Source organism: Podarcis liolepis (genome assembly GCF_965112155.1).
Source record: "Podarcis liolepis genome assembly, chromosome: 3".
Taxonomy (NCBI): domain Eukaryota; kingdom Metazoa; phylum Chordata; class Lepidosauria; order Squamata; family Lacertidae; genus Podarcis; species Podarcis liolepis.
The window spans coordinates 11568428-11588924 of NC_139557.1; the positions used below are offsets into that span (position 1 = coordinate 11568428).

The 20497-nt window shown below is 40.9% G+C and overlaps 1 protein-coding gene and 1 long non-coding RNA gene across 23 annotated transcripts in view; one reads left to right on the forward strand and one right to left on the reverse strand.

Annotated features, from left to right (window-relative positions):
• PLCB4 (phospholipase C beta 4) overlaps window positions 1-20497 on the reverse strand; it is a 213959-nt gene that overhangs the window by 22975 nt on the left and 170487 nt on the right. For 19 of the 22 annotated variants that reach the window (XM_083495903.1, XM_083495901.1, XM_083495905.1 and 16 more), the window contains 8 exons: window positions 19468-19503; window positions 15128-15269; window positions 14253-14337; window positions 13887-14011; window positions 12252-12303; window positions 8401-8503; window positions 4695-4859; window positions 724-928 (listed from right to left, as the gene is read on the reverse strand). In XM_083495903.1, the coding sequence (XP_083352029.1) occupies window positions 724-928; window positions 4695-4859; window positions 8401-8503; window positions 12252-12303; window positions 13887-14011; window positions 14253-14337; window positions 15128-15269; window positions 19468-19503 (913 nt within the window). The remainder of the gene's footprint in view (window positions 1-723; window positions 929-4694; window positions 4860-8400; window positions 8504-12251; window positions 12304-13886; window positions 14012-14252; window positions 14338-15127; window positions 15270-19467; window positions 19504-20497) is intronic. The other 3 variants (XM_083495902.1, XM_083495898.1, XM_083495899.1) reach the window with 1 other exon arrangement.
• Window positions 5453-20071, forward strand: LOC310703550. Its single transcript, XR_014524245.1, has 3 exons — window positions 5453-5867; window positions 13864-13980; window positions 19491-20071. It is a non-coding gene; the product is annotated as an uncharacterized lncRNA (long non-coding RNA).

Sequence of the window (20497 nt, forward strand, 5' to 3'; positions counted from 1 at the left end):
TGCAACTCAATGGAAGCCATTCATTTCTATAGTAGAAAATAAATGACTTTGCTTGGGGACACAACCGAGGGAGAAACTAAACCCGTTCCGTGCTCTCTGGGTAATCTTGGATTGGTATCCAAACCAAACGTCAGTCTCTCAGAATTAATGGGAAAATCTGTGGGCATCACAAATGGGTTCTGGGGATCACACATGGCCTCTATATTAACAGGGCAATTCTAACCATGTCTACCCAGAAGTAAATTCTATTGAATTTAATGATGCCTAAAGAATTAGATAGTAGTTGAAAACACAAGCCCATCCAAGACTATGAGTCTTAGGATGGACCCAAGACTATATATATGAACAACCATTTAAATGCACAGGATTGGCTGCACCCTTAGCTAGTTGCATTTAAGTTCCATTGATTTCAGGTTAATCATTATCACAGCTGTCAACGTTTCCCTTTTTTAAGGGAAATTCCCGTATTCCGAATAGGATTCCCCTTAAAAAAGGGAAAAGTTGACAGCTATGATCATTATTCATTTTTCACATCGAGTTCAATGGGACCTAAATGCAAATAACTTAGTTTGCATCTAATCACAATGTTTTTGCACCCATTGTTTTATGTTAACACTAAGAAATGTTTAGGATCTTTAGGATTGTGAGAAGCATCTTCAAGTATATTCCTAATTCTTGCATACCCAAACCCTCAGTTTCCATCAACAATTTGATTTTTTTTACCTCCAAAGCCATCAGGCACATAAGTTTTGAGTACAATGTTGCAGAAGACGGTTGGCAGAGATAATGGTTTATTGCCTTCGTTTCGAAGAGAAATATGTCTGTAACCTGCCTGAAGACCATCCAGAGGCAGGATCCTTTGGCCAATCAGTTTGTTGTTGTCGTCATAAACAGCTATCCTCAAGACTGCAAGGTCTGGCAGAATGACCTGAGAAGTGTGCAAAGTTGGTTATTGATCATCGCAAGAGGACACAGCCTGCAATTTGAAGGAATCCTGTCCATTCTAATGCAGTCATACGAGAGAAGTGCTGCCTGATTTAACCTCCACAATAATAGGGTCCATACCAGAAGTACATTTTGAGGTGCTGTGTATTAAATTTAAACAAAGCATACAAACAGTGGGAGTGATGGCCATGAAAAGGGCTTCAAAGCAGAGGAGCTCTCCCACTTCTTGCTCAAATATGTATAAGCAATCTAAAAATATCAATCTCTTAAAAGCACACACATAAAAACACTAAATACAAGATGAGCATTGTCACCCCCAAAGGGGTCAAAAAAGAGTGAAAAGTTAGGAGGCCTCCATAGGGCCCTAATTAGGGAACAACCACTTCTAACTTTTCACCCTAAGAACTTAGTCAAAGTAAATAGTTCTCTCATTACAATAACGAATGGAATTTTTCAGTAGGTCCAATCTCTCTCTCTCTCTCTCTCTCTCTCGGAGGGGAAGAAGAATTTACTTGAGGATACCCAAGAACAGTATCATTCAAGGTGGGAGAATTTGATCACTCCACTATATTTTTACAGCACCTTCCTACTAAAGGCTGCATCTGCAGAGGCAGCAGAAAAATTTGGAATGCCTAGGAATGTGTGAAGTGGTTACTTTGCAATCTTCATTTATAGAGGCACTGCCCTGAAAGACTGCAATGTAAGTGGCCCCCTAACGGAGTGTGTTACACTGCTATGTGTGTGAGAGAAACAAGCCCTTTTCTATATATACGTCTCAACAATAGAAATTTCTCAGCCACCTTGCAAAGTTTGATTTGAATAGGCTTTTCTGCTTTTGAGGACTGCTTAAAGAAAGCAAAACGGGTCCTCTATCTTTCAGATATAGGTCATGTGATCAGTGCACAACCACCAATGTTCCTGAGAGTTTTGGTGTCTTCTGATGCTAGCCAAGGACACCTGGTAAAGGACTTTCCAATTTTGTAGTTCAGTTGCTTGACCAACTCTATCCACAATCTGTCAATAAGTTCCCCACTCGAAGGACCACTCTGCTTTGTCTACCTGTTGATTACTCTAGTCAGTCTCTGTCCATTGTCAGAGCCTTGGCAGTTCTCCCACTGCAATCGATTCACAAGCCTGTGCGTCAGGTGTCTATCATTGTGTTTATTCTCTTGATTTCTGGTGTTAGTTGGCCCTTAGGCAGCTCAGAATAATTTCACCACAAGGAGAAAATAGACCTAGCCGGTTAGGAACATGTAAGAGGATAGATGCTTGCCTGCATATTTGGTTTGGATAATCCAGCAGGAACCACTGCAAAGTCACAGATACAGGGAAAGAATGTGTGTGGTGTGTGTGTGTGTGTGTTCATTAGCAAACAGCATACTGAATAGTCTCCAGTCAAGGCTCTACCATCTGTTACTAGGAAAGACCTGCTGTGAGAAGTCTGATGGCTGCTCCTCCACTTCCTGTTCTTAGGATCTTGCAGTAATAATAGGGGCTTCATACTAAACTCTCTCCCACTACCAGTTGAGAATATGGCTTCAGCTAGAAACAATTAACGGTGAGGACTCTCTCTACGTGTGCATTCTTATTAAGTTAATAATAACGCATGCTCCATTTGGCTAACTTGCATCAGTATCAGTTGTGAATAGAGAGAAGCTAAATGGAAACAGGTCCAACAGTTTCCCAAACTGGGGTGGAAATTGAAAACAATGTAGTTTTCAGTTGGTTATGTTGATCCAACATAAGCATTGAGAAATACTACTGTACGTTACAACTTACCAATATCTCACAGTGGAATGACAACACGGAGTATGTATTACAACAGCTGTAGTTTTATTTTTTTTATAGAAACAGGAGGACAATAAAACACAATCCAGACATTACCTGCTAAGAGTTTGCATTAGCTTCATGTTATAGCGGGAAGCATGATGAAGCCTAAACCTACTGCCTAGAGCAGTGATGGCCAAACTTGGCCCTCCAGCTGTTTTGGGACTACAATTCCCACCATCCCTGACCACTGGTCCTGTTAGCTAGGGATGATGGGAGTTGTAGTCCCAAAACAGCTGGAGAGCCAAGTTTGGCCATCACTGGCCTAGAGTGTAAATAAGGTGATTTTCCCACTATAGGGCTCTGGTGCTGTGCTTATTTTAAGTCATTTTCCAAACTGTTATAAGACTAATGCTATTTTTTTTCTAGAAAAAAAGGTACCAGAACTCACCATGAACACCTCCCTTGTTCTCTTAGAATGGCAATGGCGCCCACCTGAGAGGTGCCGGAACTGAGTTCCAGTGAGTTCCGGCTGAAAAAAATGCCCTGTACAAGACCAAATATTGGCCATATGTGCAAAACTATTTGGGAAATTTATATTTGGCAGTATGCAATTAAAGAGGGCATGAAAGGATCCGCCGCTGAAGGAAAAAAGCAGGTAACCGTTCTGCACTCTCGACAACAGAACAAGTGAAAGGAGAAGAGACATTGTCAAAGACGGCAAGCACTAATGCACATACTTTGGATGAAACTCCAGTTGACAAAAATTAAAATAGAATGGGATATAAAAAATTATAGACACCACTGATTGCAACTGAGGGTGGATTTACGTGTGTAGTTCTGACAAATCTTTCTTGCAGTACTTTGACAGTTGAAGGATTGCACAGGTGTTTCACCCAAATATTCACCAAACTGAGGCAGATTGAGGTGGGAATGATGGGGGGCAGTCCTGAAATGTTAGAATGGACTGTACAATTTCCACCTGCAAGTGGTGGTGGGGGGGAGGGGACGTGCTATTTCTGAATGCTCACCTATATGGTAAAGACCCTGCAAGTGTCTATGGGGAATCAGCATACCAGTGAGAGGGTTGGAGTCAAACCATTTTCTCTTGGTATCATTCACTTGCAGGAAGATTTTACCTGAGGGAACCTTCAAAAACCACATCTCTCCCCCCCTCCACTTCAGCCTGATGTGGTACAGACCACTGTACCGCCTCAGGAAGATGCCAGCTCATTCAGCCACGTGTTCAGACTAGACCTTGGAGACATCTCGAAAACGCATTCTTCAGAAATATTGCTTATTTCCAGCGCCGCAATGAGAAAGATTGGTAAAACGGCACATATAAAAGCACCCCCAAGAAGCAATCTTTGAAAACAAATTTACCAAATGGTGCCCAGGACATTTTTGGTGGAAGAGAGGAAAATGTACACAATGCACACAGGACGAGGGAGCTAGCCTTAGACGTGGCGGCGGCAGCACCCTCCTGACTTAATCCACGTAATGACATTGACCTTGAGTTTTTTTGGGGATGCAACATCTCACCTGCCCTCTTGGCTGAAGGAACAGTGCAAGATAGCAGCCACTGCCAGGGCAGGGAACAAGTTGTGATCTCCAAGGGATGTAGAGGTTCACCAGCTGGAGCTCATTCTGAGCAGACTGCATACCTGGAACTCAGGCATAGCCCCGAACGAGGTGGGTTCCTCCAAGAGGGAGGAGGAGGAAGCAAGAAGAGGGAAAAGCCAAACAGAAAAATAAAAATCACGAGATAGCTAGAAGAGGTTCTCTCTTAAAAAAAAGAACACCCTGAGATTAAATCAGCCTTAACCCATGACAAAAAAAAATAAATAAAAATGCATGACCGTGCAGCCTTCTAAACAAAGGGAGTGCATTAGCAAGACTTTATTCTCTTGGGGGAAAAGCCTTGTTTAGGAAAGTGGTCATTTTGAAGCAAAGAACAAGCGTACTTTGGAAACACATCATACCTTTCGGAATACAAATGACTCTTCATTGTAAACTGGATTCAAACCATTGTTCATCACCATCCGTGTTCGAAATTCTTTACGTATTGTATCGGTGGGCAGGCCGTACATATCCACTTCTACGTACGTCCCAATTTTTTTGTCTGACAAAAACTGGCCAGATATTACCTTGAAATGAAAGCATAGAGGTTTGTTTCTTCTAACATTCAAACCCATTTTATATCGTTCAATAAAATTATAGACTGCTTATTCTTTTAAAAATGCTGAAGTGATGTACAAAAGATTAAAAATGATACAACAGGTAATAAAAAGAGCATAAAACAAAACCACATAAATTCAGGTCGGTTTCTAAAATATAACTGGAAAATTGTTTAAAGTATTCTCTTTGCAGGTAGTTCAAAGACTGGAAGTTGAAAGGAAATCTCCAAGAACTTTAACTGAGGTGGCAGTCCTGTACGTATATATTTTGGCATTATGGCCTGCCAAACACTGAGACAGTTACTTCAGAGTAAAAGTGCATGTGTTTGAACAGTGCCTTTGACTTTTAATGAAAAAAGAGATGATGTATGTACTTATGTAACCCAAAAATCTTTGATAAAAACAATTTTTAAAAATACATTACAGAGATGGGAACCCCCCCCCCCCTGAAACTATAGAGATTCACAGCACTTCAGTCAGATGAAAACTATAAAACTATAACTACTGCAACTCACTGGGCAGGGGATATTTAGTCTGAGTCATACATACAGATATATATCGACATATATGCACACTACCTGCCATAGGAACCAACTCCTAGAGACCCCCCCCCCAAAAAAAAATTTTTATTCAAGTTGGCACCCCAGCTACCTGTGATTCATTCAGTTATTGTTATGTATTGGGTTTAACACATGTTATGTTACAAGGCACATTCTAACCAATCGTAGAAGTGTTGGTAGACGAACGTTCTAATGGCAAGTAATGCACTTTCAACTGCCAACTGCCAACGGTCAGTTCATGCTTGGGATTATTATTGTGTTGTCCAGTCAGTTTGGTTCTTGTGTTCCTATGAGTGAGCTGTTGTCACTGACAAATGTTGACTAAACTTAGTTGAGGAACTTATACTGCCTTGGGCTTCTGACTTTTTCCGAACATTTAACAGTTATGAAATCAATGGATATACTGAGCTAATTGAAGGTAAGCTGGCTATACAGACTAATTTTAACAGCCTGTTTATGGGGACGTGGGTGGTGCTGTGGTGTAAAACACTGAGCCTTGGGCTTGACAATTGGAAGGTCAGCGGTTCGAATCCCTGCGACGGGGTGAGCTCCCATTGCTCGGTCCTAGCTCTTGCCAACCTAGCAGTTCGAAAGCATGTCAACGTGCAAGTAGATGAACAGGTACTGCTCCAGCAGGAAGGTAAAGGGCGTTTCCGTGCACTGCGCTGCTTTCGCCAGAAGTGGCTTATTCATGCTGGCCACATGAACTGGAAAAACTGCCTGTGGACAAACATCAGCTCCCTTGGCCAGTAAAGCGAGATGAGCGCTGCTACCCCAGCATCATTCACAACTGAACTTAACTGTCAGGGGTCCTTTACCTTTTTTTAATTTTACATACTATGGGATTTATGATACATTATTGAAGTAATCAACATTCTAACATGCTTCTTTGGGGGATTCTTATATTCTTTGTGTGTATGCACAAGTGCATGTAAGGGAGGTAAAAAAGATAAAGGACCCCTGGACAGTTAAGTCCAGTCAAAGGTGACTATGGGGTTGCGGCGTTCATCTTGCTTTCAGGTCGAGGGAGCTGGTGTTTGTCCACAGACAGCTTTCCGGGTCATGTGGCCAGCATGACTAAACCACTTCTGGCGCAATGGGACACCGTGACAGAAACCAGAGCGCATGGAAACACCATTTACCTTCCTGCCACAGTGGTACCTATTTATCTACTTGCACTGGTGTGATTTTGAACTGCTAGGTTGGCAGAAGCTGGGGCAAAGCAACGGGGGCTCACCCCACTGTGGGGATTTGAACCGCTGACTTCCGATCGGCAAGCCCAAGCAGCTCAGTGGTTTAGACCACAGCCCCACCCGTGTTATGTTCAGTAGTTATTGCTATAAGGTTGCATTTATGACTTTGAAAGCAGCAAATAAGAAGAGTGGAAAATGAAGACTGCAATTTTTGACACTCTAGGGAGTAACCCTCCCTGGGCTTGCTTCTGATTAAACATGCATACCAGGGAATTATTAGATTAATTGTTCTCACTAGTAAATCAGTTTGCAAAGGCAGCTTGGAGAGCTGACCACGTATAACAGCTTTTTAATTATGAGACCCAATTACTGTCATTTGTGCCTCATTGTAAATGCTCTTTGTGGCATCTGAATGAAGTTTCGCTCAAGCGCTCCAGGATCTACACTAACATCTGATGAACATGTAAGAATAATCCCACATCTGAAAAGCCACATCAGTTGGTATTCCACCTTCTCTCTTGTACCATCTGGGCTATGATACCGCCCTTGAATCTCTGAGGCAAAGGCTCTGGGACATACCATATAGCGATCTCCGATCTCAATCTCATATTATCTGTGGCCCGATAGCAGTAGGAATTCATTATGGGTACAATTTCCAGATACCTGCATATCTTAGAAATCTGTCTGTACCAATTTATCAGTGTCTCTTTACCACAGCCAGATTAAATGTATTTCCATCAGAAGTGCTAAATGGCAAACTGAGAAGCATCCCTTATCAGAATAGGCTCTGTGTATGCTCTCAGGACATCGATTATATGAGGCATATCCTACTGCATTGCAGACAATATGAGCAAGCTAGGGATCTATTGATTAAACCCCTTACTGGCAAATTGGTTGGGTAAATCTGAAGCCTACTATACTAAATATCTTCTGGACGACAAGTCTAATGATATCACAGTGGCCATGGCAAAGTTTCTTTTGATAGTCATACGTATCAAAGATCATCATACTTATGACTAAACTAATATCATCTTGGTCTCCCTCTCCCGGGCGGTTGTCTGTATGAATCTGCATTTTATCCTGAATCTATGTTATGGGTTTTTGGACCGCAATTAAGATGATTATTAATCCCATACCCTAGTCGTAACAAACAAAGCCCCGAACAGTTTTTCTTCTTAGAATTCTGAAAAGGCACTATTTAATGAGATCCGTCAGCTTGTCACCATCCAGTGGTAATGCTATGTTCACAGTTGCAGAATACATTTGATCTGCTGAGGTTCAACGTTAATGTTATATTAGGTTGGAATCAGAGAATCACAAGAGCTGTCCTCCAGAACATAATCCCTGACACCCCCTATAAAACTGCGTCCAAGGACCCCCCCCAGAATGTCATGGGATGTGGCGCAATAGGATGCAAGGGGAGGAGATAATTAGGTGGAATCAGTACATGACAGCTTACATGAATGGAAGCCCACTCTCTCACCCAAAGCATCACTGCCCGGTTTTGGCCAATTTTGCCTCCCACGTCTAATTGCATTCCATTCTGGAGGTCTCTTGACTCTTAAACAGCTCAGGAGCGCAATACCTAAAGGTCTGCCTCTTTCCATATGAACCTACCCGGACCCTGAGATCATCTTCCGAGGCCCTCTTTCGTGGGAAAGTTCGCTTGGCGCCTTCATTATACACCTTTAGGCACCAGGCAAAAACGTTCCTTTTTAACCAGGCCTTTGGCTGATCCATTGCAAATGCACCTCCTACCTGCACTGAACAAGTCGCTGCAATCACACCATCGACAGGCGTTTCAGAGAAAGGGTCAAAGGTTCGATCTGGGCGCCGCATAAAATCTGGTTTAAGAAGATACCTTCAAAAAAAAAAGAAGAAGAAGAAGGCATGTTTTTATAGGTGAAACTTCATATTGCTTTTATATCTTATTATTATAACTGTTGTTTCTAATTAGTAATAAGCTTTTAAAGTAAGTTTTATGGATATGCATACAGAGTCTATGAACATTTTATCCCCAGTTTGACCAGGACGGGAATTGTACTTTCCAAAAGGTTAATGACAGTTTTAAAGAAATCTTTTCTGATACACACCAAGAGAAAAAGGGTATTGCAAATGATGAAGTACAAAAAAATAAGAAGATAAGATTTGTTTAATACTATGTTCCACAAATCCCAAGCGTTCACATTTTCAGCAAGTTTCAGCTGATTAGATTAACTTGCATAAAGGACACGAAATTGAATCTGGCAAGGTCTGGCTAGGAGCAAAAATCCCAGAGGATTTCTTACTGTCATCCATGGAAGTGCCCTATTTGCAAAAAACCCCAAACCTCACAAATGTACAAAGTCTTCTGCCAATGAGACTTGCTTTTAAATAGAGTGTGCAAGATTGATTGATGAATGACGCAGCTATGTACCACAGTGGAATTTATATTGCACCAAAGAGCCTATTGCGATTGAGTTTACAGTGGACACTCAGGTTGCAAACGTGATCTGTGTGGGAAGCACATTTGCAACCCACAGCGTCCACAACCCACAAGCGCTGCATCTACGCATGCACAGGTTGCGATTTGGCACTTCTGCACATATGCCAAAACCCAGAAACAACCCGTTCCGGTACTTCTGGGTTTGGCGCGGTGCGCAACCCGAAATCACGCAACCCGAAGCGTCTGTAACCCGAGGTATGACTGTATTTGTAAGACGGTGGCGGCTCAAAACTGATGCAACTTTTTGGTAACTTCTGGAATTGCATGCAAATATTGTGGGTTGACTCTTACGGTGTTCATCCATTGACAGAAGGCGCCATGGTTCAGTGGATGCTTCTAATCCTGGAACAGGGAGACATTTTTCTCTGATTCCCCCCTCCCCCTGCAGCTTTCTGCAGATCTGCTTCAAACAGTTGGGGGACCACCAGAACAACTTGAGAGGTGCATGACTGCAGGAGGAAAGAGGGAGTAGGGAGAAATGGCCTTCCTCCCTGTTTGACTGATGGTAGCCTCTGGTTTTTTTATATGCCTGTTGTCTTTGTCCATGGAGTTCTCTTGGCAGGGATACTGGAGTGGCTTGCCGGTTCCTGCTCCAGGTGGATCACGTTTGGTCAAAACTCTCCACTACGACCTGTCTGTCTTGGGTGGCCCTGCACGGCATAGCTCATAGTTTCTCTGAGTTATTCAGTCCTCTTTGCCACGGCAAGGCAGACTCTTGAGAGTCCCATGGACTGCAAGAAGATCAAACCTATCCATTCTGAAGGAAATCAGCCCTGAGTGCTCACTGGAAGGACAGATCCTGAAGCTGAGGCTCCAATACTTTGGCCACCTCATGAGAAGAGAAGACTCCCTGGAAAAGACCCTGATGTTGGGAAAGATGGGAGGACACAAGAAGAAGGGGACGACAGAGGACGAGATGGTTGGACAGTGTTCTTGAAGCTACCAGCATGAGTTTGACCAAACTGCGGGAGGCAGTGGAAGACAGGAGTGCCTGGCGTGCTCTGGTCCATGGGGTCACGAAGAGTCGGACACGACTAAACGACTAAAGAACAACAACAGCCCCTGTCAGCAAAGGGATGCATCCTTGGAAATATTTATTATATTTGCCAGTTAAGCCCTGAACAATGACTGCTTAATATAAATATACTTTTTTTAAGAAAGGAAGATAGTAGTACTCACAGTCCTTTTCTTAGGATTCATGTCAGCCTTTTCTCTCTTTCTCCTAACATGCAACACACACACCCCGCCACCCTCCCCCCCATTCAAACAACTCCAAAGGCAAGATAATTCAACATCAACTGATCATGTCTACAATAGGCTTTGATCATTAAATGTGTGAGAGTGTGCATGCATGCATAAGCAAAAGAGAAGTGAACTATTAGTAACTTGTCTGCAATCTGTTCTTTTTTGACAGAATTAGGAGTCGGGACTTATTCGTATGTACACATAGGAAAGATTAAAAGAGAAAAATATATTTATTGCAAACATTGGCAAGTCCTCTGTAGCCTGTTCAGTCCCACCTTAACCTACAGATGGCCTGCAATCAGTGATTCTAAAAATTGGGAGCTCAAAATGCTTGTCTCCAAAAGGAAGCTCAACATGATGAGCTTTCAAATTCTTCTCTGGTTCAGATAAGAACCTACACTCTTGCCTCAGTGTAGGTAGGAGTATTTGTGCCGCCCCGGCTGTTCTTGGAGACGCTGATTTTTTTTCACCTCCTATGCAATGCAACACAGACACCAGTAGTGTTATGAGTATGGCGGTTTGAATTTAGATCGCCTATGAAACGAGCTAAGTAATTTCCTGATTTTTTAGTTTTAGTTTTTGAGAAGTGGCTCATCTTATTTCTAAGGCAATCCAATGTGTATGATGCTGTAATTGACTTTATATCACTTAACAAGGCTGTGGTGATCAGGTTATGTCTATATAAACTAAAGTTATTGGCAGAGAATATTCCTCTTAACCAAATACATACTATATGGAAATTAACAACTGTGGAACAAAAAATGGAATGGTAGCCAAGAGGCTGATATTGATAAACTGGGAGAGTAAAAATATGATCTCCTTTAATCAGTGGATTGGTAATATGATAAGACTTGCAACCTACAAACAGACTGCTTACAGCTATAGACTCTGCTTGGATAAATACAACAATATTTTGAATAAATTTATACAAAATGTAGTAGACTAGTATTAGGATAATAATATCAAATTTATAAAAGGGTTAGGGTATGGGTTAGGGTATTTTTTGTATATATTCATATAATTCTTTTTTCCTTTACACAGTTCTGTGTTTTGTTTTTTCCCCTTCTTTTTGTATCACTTTACTGCTTTATATTTGATTTCCCCCAATAAAATATCAATTAATAAATGCAAAAAGGGTTATATTTATATAACCTTAATGCACACAGTTTTTTAGATCGTTGCAGTGCAACATTCTATTGATCTTAAGCAATTCAACAGAAATGAGTTGAATCATAAACGTGGCTGTTACTGAAATATTCATATATTTACATGGCTCTGTTTGTTTGTTTGTTTTTGTTATAGCTCCTATTTATTCTTTTTAAAGCTTTTTTAAAAAAATGGTTGTAACTCAATGCATTCCAAGAATATAATACATAGTATTAAAGAAAAACAGAGAAATACAAACCTGTTCCACTCTGTTTTAAATCTTTATTAGATATTTTGATTTTGTGGCGGCTCTAGGAAAAGTACCCTAAGGATTCTACTTCAATTATATTTTAAAATTCCAGCCTAAATCTGCTAGACAATGAATTGCTCTTTCATCATTGAGGATAATCTTTAGCACGAGTAACAGTGCAATCTTATACATGTCTACCGAGAAGCCCCATTGAGTTCAGTGTGATACTTATTCCCAGGTATATAAGATTGCAGCCTAAATCTCCCTTCTGTACTGCTCTGATCCTCCTCCTGTTATTTATAGAGCATTATTCTAAGGTTCCTTAGCCTCTTTCTCCCAAGTCTGAAAAGGTCCAGATCTTTCAGCTCCCTTTCATAAAAAAAGAACAGAGAACCTCATCTCTACATCCTGTTTTTCATTTGTAGCACATAATTAAAAGTAACATAGCTCCACATAATGCTAATAGTTTAAATCGTTACTCACCCGCACGACCCATTATATTCAAATTTCCCCTGATTCAACTGCATTGCTAAATCTGTCAAGAGACAAAAATAGTTTAGCACCTTGTTCCTGAACAATACCAAGCTTGAACAGCCTTCTTAATCTGAGGGAAATAATTTGTCCTTGATAGCCAGTTAAACTAAAACGCCTTATGTGTTCAGTGAAAATACTAAATTCTGAAATACAGGAACACTTAATAATAATAATAAATTTTATTTATATCCCGCCCTCCCCAGCCGAAGCCGGGCTCAGGGCGGCTAACAACAATAAAATAGTACAACATTCTAAAATCATTTCATTATAAAAGTAATTCAAATCAAATTGATGGCAACCATTGGGCCAAAGTTCTGTGAAGATTGCCAAAGGAGGGAGTCAGGCTGTGCCCTGACCAAAGGCCTGGAGGAACAGCTCTGTCTTCCAGGCCCTGCGGAAAGATGTGCGGTGGCTTACAATGCTTACAATGCTTTAGCAATGTAAAATACATTCATAGCGTAATTTTCCAAACTGCATCATGTCATGACAGTTGACATGGGAGCAATGAAGTGCAGCCATTGAACAGCTTCAATTTCCTGGATTCTTCTTTTTTAGAGGAGGACATTTCATTTGATTCTGCTATTGTTAGATGCAAAGTCTGCCTGAGTGGTGGTCCTCCTTCTCCTCTCCTCCTCCAACCTCCATTTAGATGTTTCTCTGTGTAGTGGATAGAAGCACCCAGCAGTGATTATGCCAAAGTCCTGTGCTGGGTACTTGTAGCCACTCAGAAGCTATGTATCTCTACAGTCGTGGCCTAGAAGCCTCCTAAATCATGCAGTGGTAGAAATTGATAGCTCTCCAGAGATAACCTTACAAGCCACCACACTGGACCATTGAGATGGTAAGCATATTCCGGGTGCCGAAATCCCAATGGAGCAGAAAAGACCATTTATGTATGCGACTATGTAAAGTTCCTACGAGAGGAGAATGGCAGATGAAGTTGATGGACTCCAGTGGTGTCCAGGGCTGTGAGGGACAACCAAAGGGCCACCTTTTTTTTAAAGACTGAAGTTGTTGAGCTTTTTTTTAGGGTTTTAGGCTTTTTTTAAGTTCAGCTACTGATTGATTGATTGATTGATTGTGTGACTGCAGTATATTGTCTATTGCTTTCATTTTATGGATCAATGGTCTTGTTAGATAGTAAAATCCATGTTAAATTGCTGTTTTAGGGGTTGTTTTTAAAATCTGGAATGGATTGATCCATTTTGCATTACTTTCTATGGGAAAGCGCGCCTTGGTTTTGGAACACTTTGGTTTTGGCACGGACTTCTGGAATGGATTACGTCTGAGAACCAAGGTACCCCTGTACTATATAGGCTACAGCTTTGAGCCCCTACCACCACACAGATTAATCCTGCAATATAAAAGGACATGTAGAGACTTGCTTACTTTTTCGTTGTTTGATTGATTGCTCTTGATCTTATTGCCTGCCTGATTTGACACACATTCTCATATTTATCCATGCGACTGAATCCCCCAATAATGCCAGGAGCAAAGACTACAACATCTGCTGGAGAGTTACTGCCCAAGCTGTTTTTTTCCTTTTTTAAAAAAATTTAAGATTAAGTGGCCCCGTCTGCCTACCTGGGGTCTGATAGTTGAGCGAGACCATCTGGCATCCAGCGTTCCAGAAAATTTGAGGCATGTAATTGCTAGAATCCACTCTTCCTCCCTTCGGGTAAATCCGACTCATCTGCCGTTTATTATAGCTGTGTTGGTTTGTTAAGGAAAATGGAATAACCAAGCAATGTATAGACTTAACGACCATTTGCTCACATCTTTGTTTTGGGTTTGCATTTTTTTTTTTATGTACTAACATACAAGGCATTTCCCACAGACAATCATCTTGCTGTATTTTATTAAAGGACTGTGCATTGCTTAGGCACAAAGCAGCCTCCACAGAGGTAATGACAAAACATTCCCATTATAGCTCTCTCAGTGCAAGGATACTTCACAAACTCAATCGCATGTGTTTTCAAATAACCCAGACCAACAGACTCATTAAAAGAGGACATATTGTAGTGAATGTTGCGTTCTAAAAAGAAAACAGAAAAAAACCTTCTGTAAAGTTCTGAGAGTGGTAGGATTAGTACACAATCGATGCCCACTAGAATTTTAATAGTGAACAAGAGCACCTGAATAAAGGAAAAGGCAGGGTACAAACTGTTAAGGTTAAAGTCTTTGAGGGCAGAAACTGGAAAGTGCTGGAAAATTCTAGAAGATTCATTTCTGTTGCAAATATTGTTTTGACTATTTCAAGGTCACGCTGAGCCAGGAGAAATAAATTCCTGCACTCAGCAAACTGCTCTCTACCTCTCTCTTACTTTCGTTTGTACCTCATATGTCTGAAGTTTTTCCCCTGAAGATTTTGTAACAAGCCTTTGCCTTTTAGTAAAAGTTTTTCTTTTGGACCTTTGACTCTGCATGGTCTTTTTATTTATTTATTACAAGATGCTGTTCGTCATAAACATCTATGTCTAAAGAAACAGAATGGCACATTAATAGTATCTGGATCATGATCATCAGCTATTCTCTAATCAAGGCTTCTTTTCTAAGCAATTGACAGGTTCAAAGCCAAAAAAGGCATGAAATTTAGAAATAGTAGGTATTACAAGCAAAACCCAGGCACTTATGCCAACCATATTTTAATGGACAGGAACAAGCAGACAAAGGTACATCAATATATCTGCGATATGCAAGCATTTTAATTCATAGGGCTGTATCATACTTCTCGTAATCTGGTGCCTCCATGTGGACAACGGAAGAAATAAAATGAAAGGAAAATGTGATTTTAAGAGCCATACATATATATATAAAATAGTTACCTTCTGCTACATGGAAACCTTGAAACTTAACAGGCTGAGCGTAGTTGATCAACGTTGATAAGTACGGGTGTATATTCGTTGTGGCACCTACATATTTGTAAGAAGCCATCCACGCTTGCTCATCTTCTGCAGTTATGACACCCTGGAAGCATATTTAGAACAAACAGCATTTCTTTCTTTGTCCATGCGGGAAGAAGTTCAGGCAGGATTTGGACAGAATTTCTAAAAGCGAGCGCAAATGGAAAACAGCATAGAAAAGCCCTTCTCTAGCATCAGCGCATGGGCATAATGCTTAAATACAGTGAAGAAAGTCACAGGCAAGAAAGTCAAGAGTAAAAAAACAAACAAACCCCAAATCCTCCTGTGATTACGTGACCTTGTATGACCAATGTTACTAATTTTCATGTTATACCATCAGTGTTTTATAGAGCAACTTCAGAGGAGAAGTTCCTATCTTGGCTCCATAGTGCTTATGATCTAAATTTTAGGTAGCTCTTGGAAGAAGGAAGTGAAGAAAGATAAACAAATGGGGAAAGGGAATAAAAGGGGGCAAGGGGTAACAGGGGATGAGAATACAGAGCAGTCTTTTGAAATCTTATATACGTAAGGCTAACAGCTGATCTCTAATAGGACAGAAAGGAATAATACCCCAATGAAGGAAAAACCTCACAAAACTTAGGGACAGGAGAGACTGAAAGCAGGATCAGGATATAGTCAGATTATGTGTGTGTGTTTTCTTAAGATCCAGGTTGGTGGGACATCCACTTTGGGTGGATTATATTGAACCAGCTCTTATGGCACCAAGGCCATGCATCTCAAATTCTTGACTTGGAATAACGGTCATATGAGTGATGACGACAATCTCTGTTCTGTGTGGGGCTCTTCACTGCATTTAATACCCACCTACAAAGACGATGCCACAGTTGCATGTGTCAAAATGGCCACCTTGACATTGGCAGACACCCTCATTCTCCTCCCCTGATGTCAACAAAAGGGCTGTTGCTTGTGGTTTTTATGGCTGTGTATGGACTCCATTTCTTAGCTGCTTGAATGTGGAGGGAGTTAGGGATAGAGCTGTATCCTGGCATCGTGCCATCCTGAAATCTGGGAAGGGTCAGCACTATTTAAAGTTGCGTTTGCCAGCAAAAACAAGGCAGTTGGGGAACTCCGACTGCTGGATAGCTCAGCTGGTTAGAGCATGGCGCTGATAATGCTAAGGTTGTAGGTTTGATCCCCATGCAGGACAGCTGCATATTCCTGCATTGCAGAGGGCTGAACTAGATGATTCCCTTCCAGCTCTACAATTCTGTGATTCTATTTTTAGAATATTCTATAATAGAATATTTTTAGAATATTCTATTCTATTTTTTCCACACATCCTTGGGGGCTGCTAAGAGGGTGGGATGGAATTGGCCTGCCATTACGTCTAAGACAGATGGTGAAAAAATGGTGAAACGTCTTGAGCAGAACAAGAACTACAGGCAATAATAAAGAAAAACTCCAATGCAGCAAAATTAAAAAATTCCTTCCAGTAGCACCTTAAAGACCAACTAAGTTCTTGGTATGAGCTTTCGTGTGCATGCACACTTCTTCAGATACACTGAAACAGAAGTTGCCAGATCCTTCTATATAGTGAGAAGGTGGGGAGGGGTATTACTCAGAAGGGTGGTGGGAATGGGAGATTGGCAGATAGCTGAGATGAGCCTGCTGACGACTCTTAACGACTGTAATAGGTCTTACAGGAAAAGGCAAGGGGTGAGAAGGTGAGAAATGGCTTAGTCATGTATAATGAGATAAGAATCCAGTATCTCTGTTCAGACCAGGTCTCTCCATGGTTTTAAGTTTGGTAATGAGTTGCAATTCAGCAGCTTCTCTTTCCAGACTATTTCTGAAATTCCTTTGTAGTAAAACAGCTACTTTGAGATCTTGTATAGAATGTCCTGGGAGATTGAAGTGTTCTCCTACTGGTTTCTCTGTTTTGTGATTCTTGATGTCAGATTTATGTCCGTTTATTCTTTGGCGTAAGGTTTGGCCTGTTTGTCCAATATAGAGAGCTGAAGGACACTGTTGGCATTTGATGGCATACACAATGTTAGATGATGAGCAATTAAATAGTCCCGAGATGGTATGTGTGATGTTGTTGGGGCCAGTAATGGTGTTCTCTGACAGAATGACAGTTCTCTTTCTCAAGCTCTGGGAGGAAGACCTTCATTGCCTACAGACAGCCACCCAATCTTAAACAACTCCTAACCCACAATAATACTACAACCAGACTTAACACGGACACTGGCACCAGAGCCTGCAATAAACCCAGATGCCAACTTTGCTGCCACATACACCCGGACAACACCATTACTGGCCCCAACAACATCACACATACCATCTCGGCCACTTATACTTAAGTACTGCATGAAAGGTGTGACCCTTCCGTATGATGGCATGGAAAAACATGGGATTGTTTCTCCTCCAACCATGAAAGAATAGGGTCATCTTTCTTTCTTTTTTACATTTCTGTGATAGCATTCCTGATGGGGGTCAAGGGAGTAGAAGTACAGAGGAAAAGGGATTGCTTACATATCTGAGGAAGCTCTCACCCCTAAAACACCCAGTAGCTCTTTTTCAAAACATTACACAACCTTCAAGAACCATGGACAGAAGGAAGACAGCCTCCAGCCTACCTCTAACAGATAGGTTTTTACAGAAGAGTTTGTGTTCTTACTTGTTCAAGAGCTTGCACAGAATGAAACCCTGCAGTTTAGTTTTAACTTTTCCCATGCAATGTTATAGGGTGAGGTGAAGAACATCCTTCTGAACATAGCTGTCAACTTTTCCCTTTTCCTATGAGGAATCCTATTTGGAATAAGGAAATTTGCCTTGAAAAAAGGGAAACGTGGACAGCTATGCTTCTGAGTGGAACAGGCCTTCTGCACCTGGAAGCAATAACTTTGGAATTCTGTGTTTTATTTCTTGCAAACCACTCACAAATCAATACTTATAAGTATTATTTATATGATTCATAAATGGGTTTTTTAAAAAATAATTTAAATAAAAAACCAATTTCACTGACTATTGATTTACAGTTGAAAACTGAAGCCTCTATCAACAGCTTGAGTTTGAGTAGAGACCGGTTCGCTTTGCAATCCGGGAACTGCAGAAATCTTGGGGGACGTGCCCCCCCTCCCCACCAACCCCAGTTACCACAGAACTGTTACATAAGCTGCCTGTTACCAAACAATACTAATTACAAGTGGCCACTTAGATTCAGCAGCTATTTTCATATCATAAGCTCCTAAGATACAGGCTGTTTTTAAGGTTAGAACAAACAGCAAACGCTTTCTCATCCACCCCACCAACACAGAGATCCAGTCCATTCCCAGTAATGTCCATTACACCATCATCTTCCAATATATTGGAGTAATTTTCAGAGCAGATTGCAGTTTGCCACTGAATATCTTCTCAGTGGTCAAGAACCGTTAAATGAACTGCATGGAGAATTTGTACCCAACGTTAGGAAAAGGACTACAAAATGTGTGTTGCTGTTTCTGCGGGCTAATATAGACAGAACAGATATAAGTCCATTGAAGTCCGTTCAGAAGCCCATATTCTTCCAAGTAAGCAAAATATGCAAAGAAAGCTTTCGAATCTAATATTTCTGCTGCCTGAAAACCAGACATCAAATGTATGTGTCCCCATTTGAAATAAAATCAGGGGTACACAGGAGCAAAAGCTGCGCCACGGCTTTTCTTACTGAACTAAACTGATGGTTATGGCATAATAGCAGGCTGCTTTAGGACCTCAAAGTTTTGCAAGACCAAACTCTGCTACGTAAACAGCAGAAAACCCCATAAAAGATGGGGCAAGCTGAATACTTGGTAGGCCTAGGAATCAGAAGAACCTTGATAGTAGGGAAATGGGGAGAAGAGGAATGGGGGAAAGAGGTTCAAGCGAAGCATTTCTAGAAGAAAGTTTAACATGCAACCCCCCCCCACAACTCCCCCCAAAATAAAAAGGAAGAGAAAGCCAGAGGAGGATATGAAGAGATGAGAAAGAAGCAAAGAGTGGTTTATCGCTCTCCAATGAGCTATGTAAACATCTGCATTAAGCTAAGATAGAGGAGACATGCAGGCAATCTAGCATTCAACTATCCTACCAGAGAACTGAATTTGCTATGCACTACAAGGAAAGAGCCACCATCAAAATCAGAAACTATTCCTGAGGAATAGCTAAATAAAGAGAACAGTTAAATAATGCAGGAAGTTAAAGAATGCATTCTACAAAGCAGCTTTGTTAGATGCAGAGAAATAAAAAGTTGGAAAGCTATAAAATATCCCAAGGATCACCTTTTTATTGTTTTCTTGTTCAGAATCGTCCACAGCCTAAGGAAAAAATACATATATTATCCAAAGAAGTTGCAGTAAGACACTCATATCTCAAAGGCAGAGAAAGCAGGAAGCAAGAGAAAGCGCTGGGCATATTTCTTCAATACGGCGGTGGCCCAGATCCAAAAATTCCAGGATGAAAGCGATTATATTGACCCATTTCAGACTGACTTCAGACCAGGTTTGGGGAGTCCTAACTGTATATGCTGGGAGCTGGAAAAAGGGGGTATATGCTGTTAGCTCTGCTAGAATTTGCAATTGCTTTCAGCACCACCAACTTTGTCAGCTGTCCTCGTTGTCTAATGGTGGGATGGGGCATTTTCTACAGAAGCCCTCTTACGTGGAACTTCCTATCCCAAGAGTTTCTGCCATCTCCTTCTTTATTTAAATTCTGCTTATGGCCAAAGTTTTTTTTTTCTCATCAAGCCTTTGATTCGATTGCTATCCACTGATTATGGCTTCATGCAGGGTTTTTTTAATGCTGTTTTTAGTCTGGAGGTTTGCTTGGTATTTACTTGGTTATTTTAAAGATTTGATCATTGACATTTATTTATTTATTCAATTTATTATTTATTTAATATATATTTATTATTTACTTTTGTTGTTTATTACATCCCGTAAGCTCTGTCAAGCATCCCCGCTGGAGGAGAAAAGTGGAACAGAAATGTTAGTATGCATTGTTAAGAACAAATTCAATACATCATTTCTGTTGGATCCATGTGCAAATCATGGCTGCTGCTTAATTTTAAAATGTTCTTAATGTGGGGAAGGAAAGGCTCCCTGTACCAAGGTTGATGTTGGATAGGGATTCAGATACGTAATTGAAACAGTTGGAAGAAACAAAAGTGAACTGAAGCTCTTATCTGACCAAACAGATTCTACAGCTGTTTGAAGCACATTCTGGATAAATGTATCAGACAGAGACCTGCAATTCTGCCCCTAATACTGAAAGACAATGACTAAGATCCAAAACAAAGGCTAATATCCATTG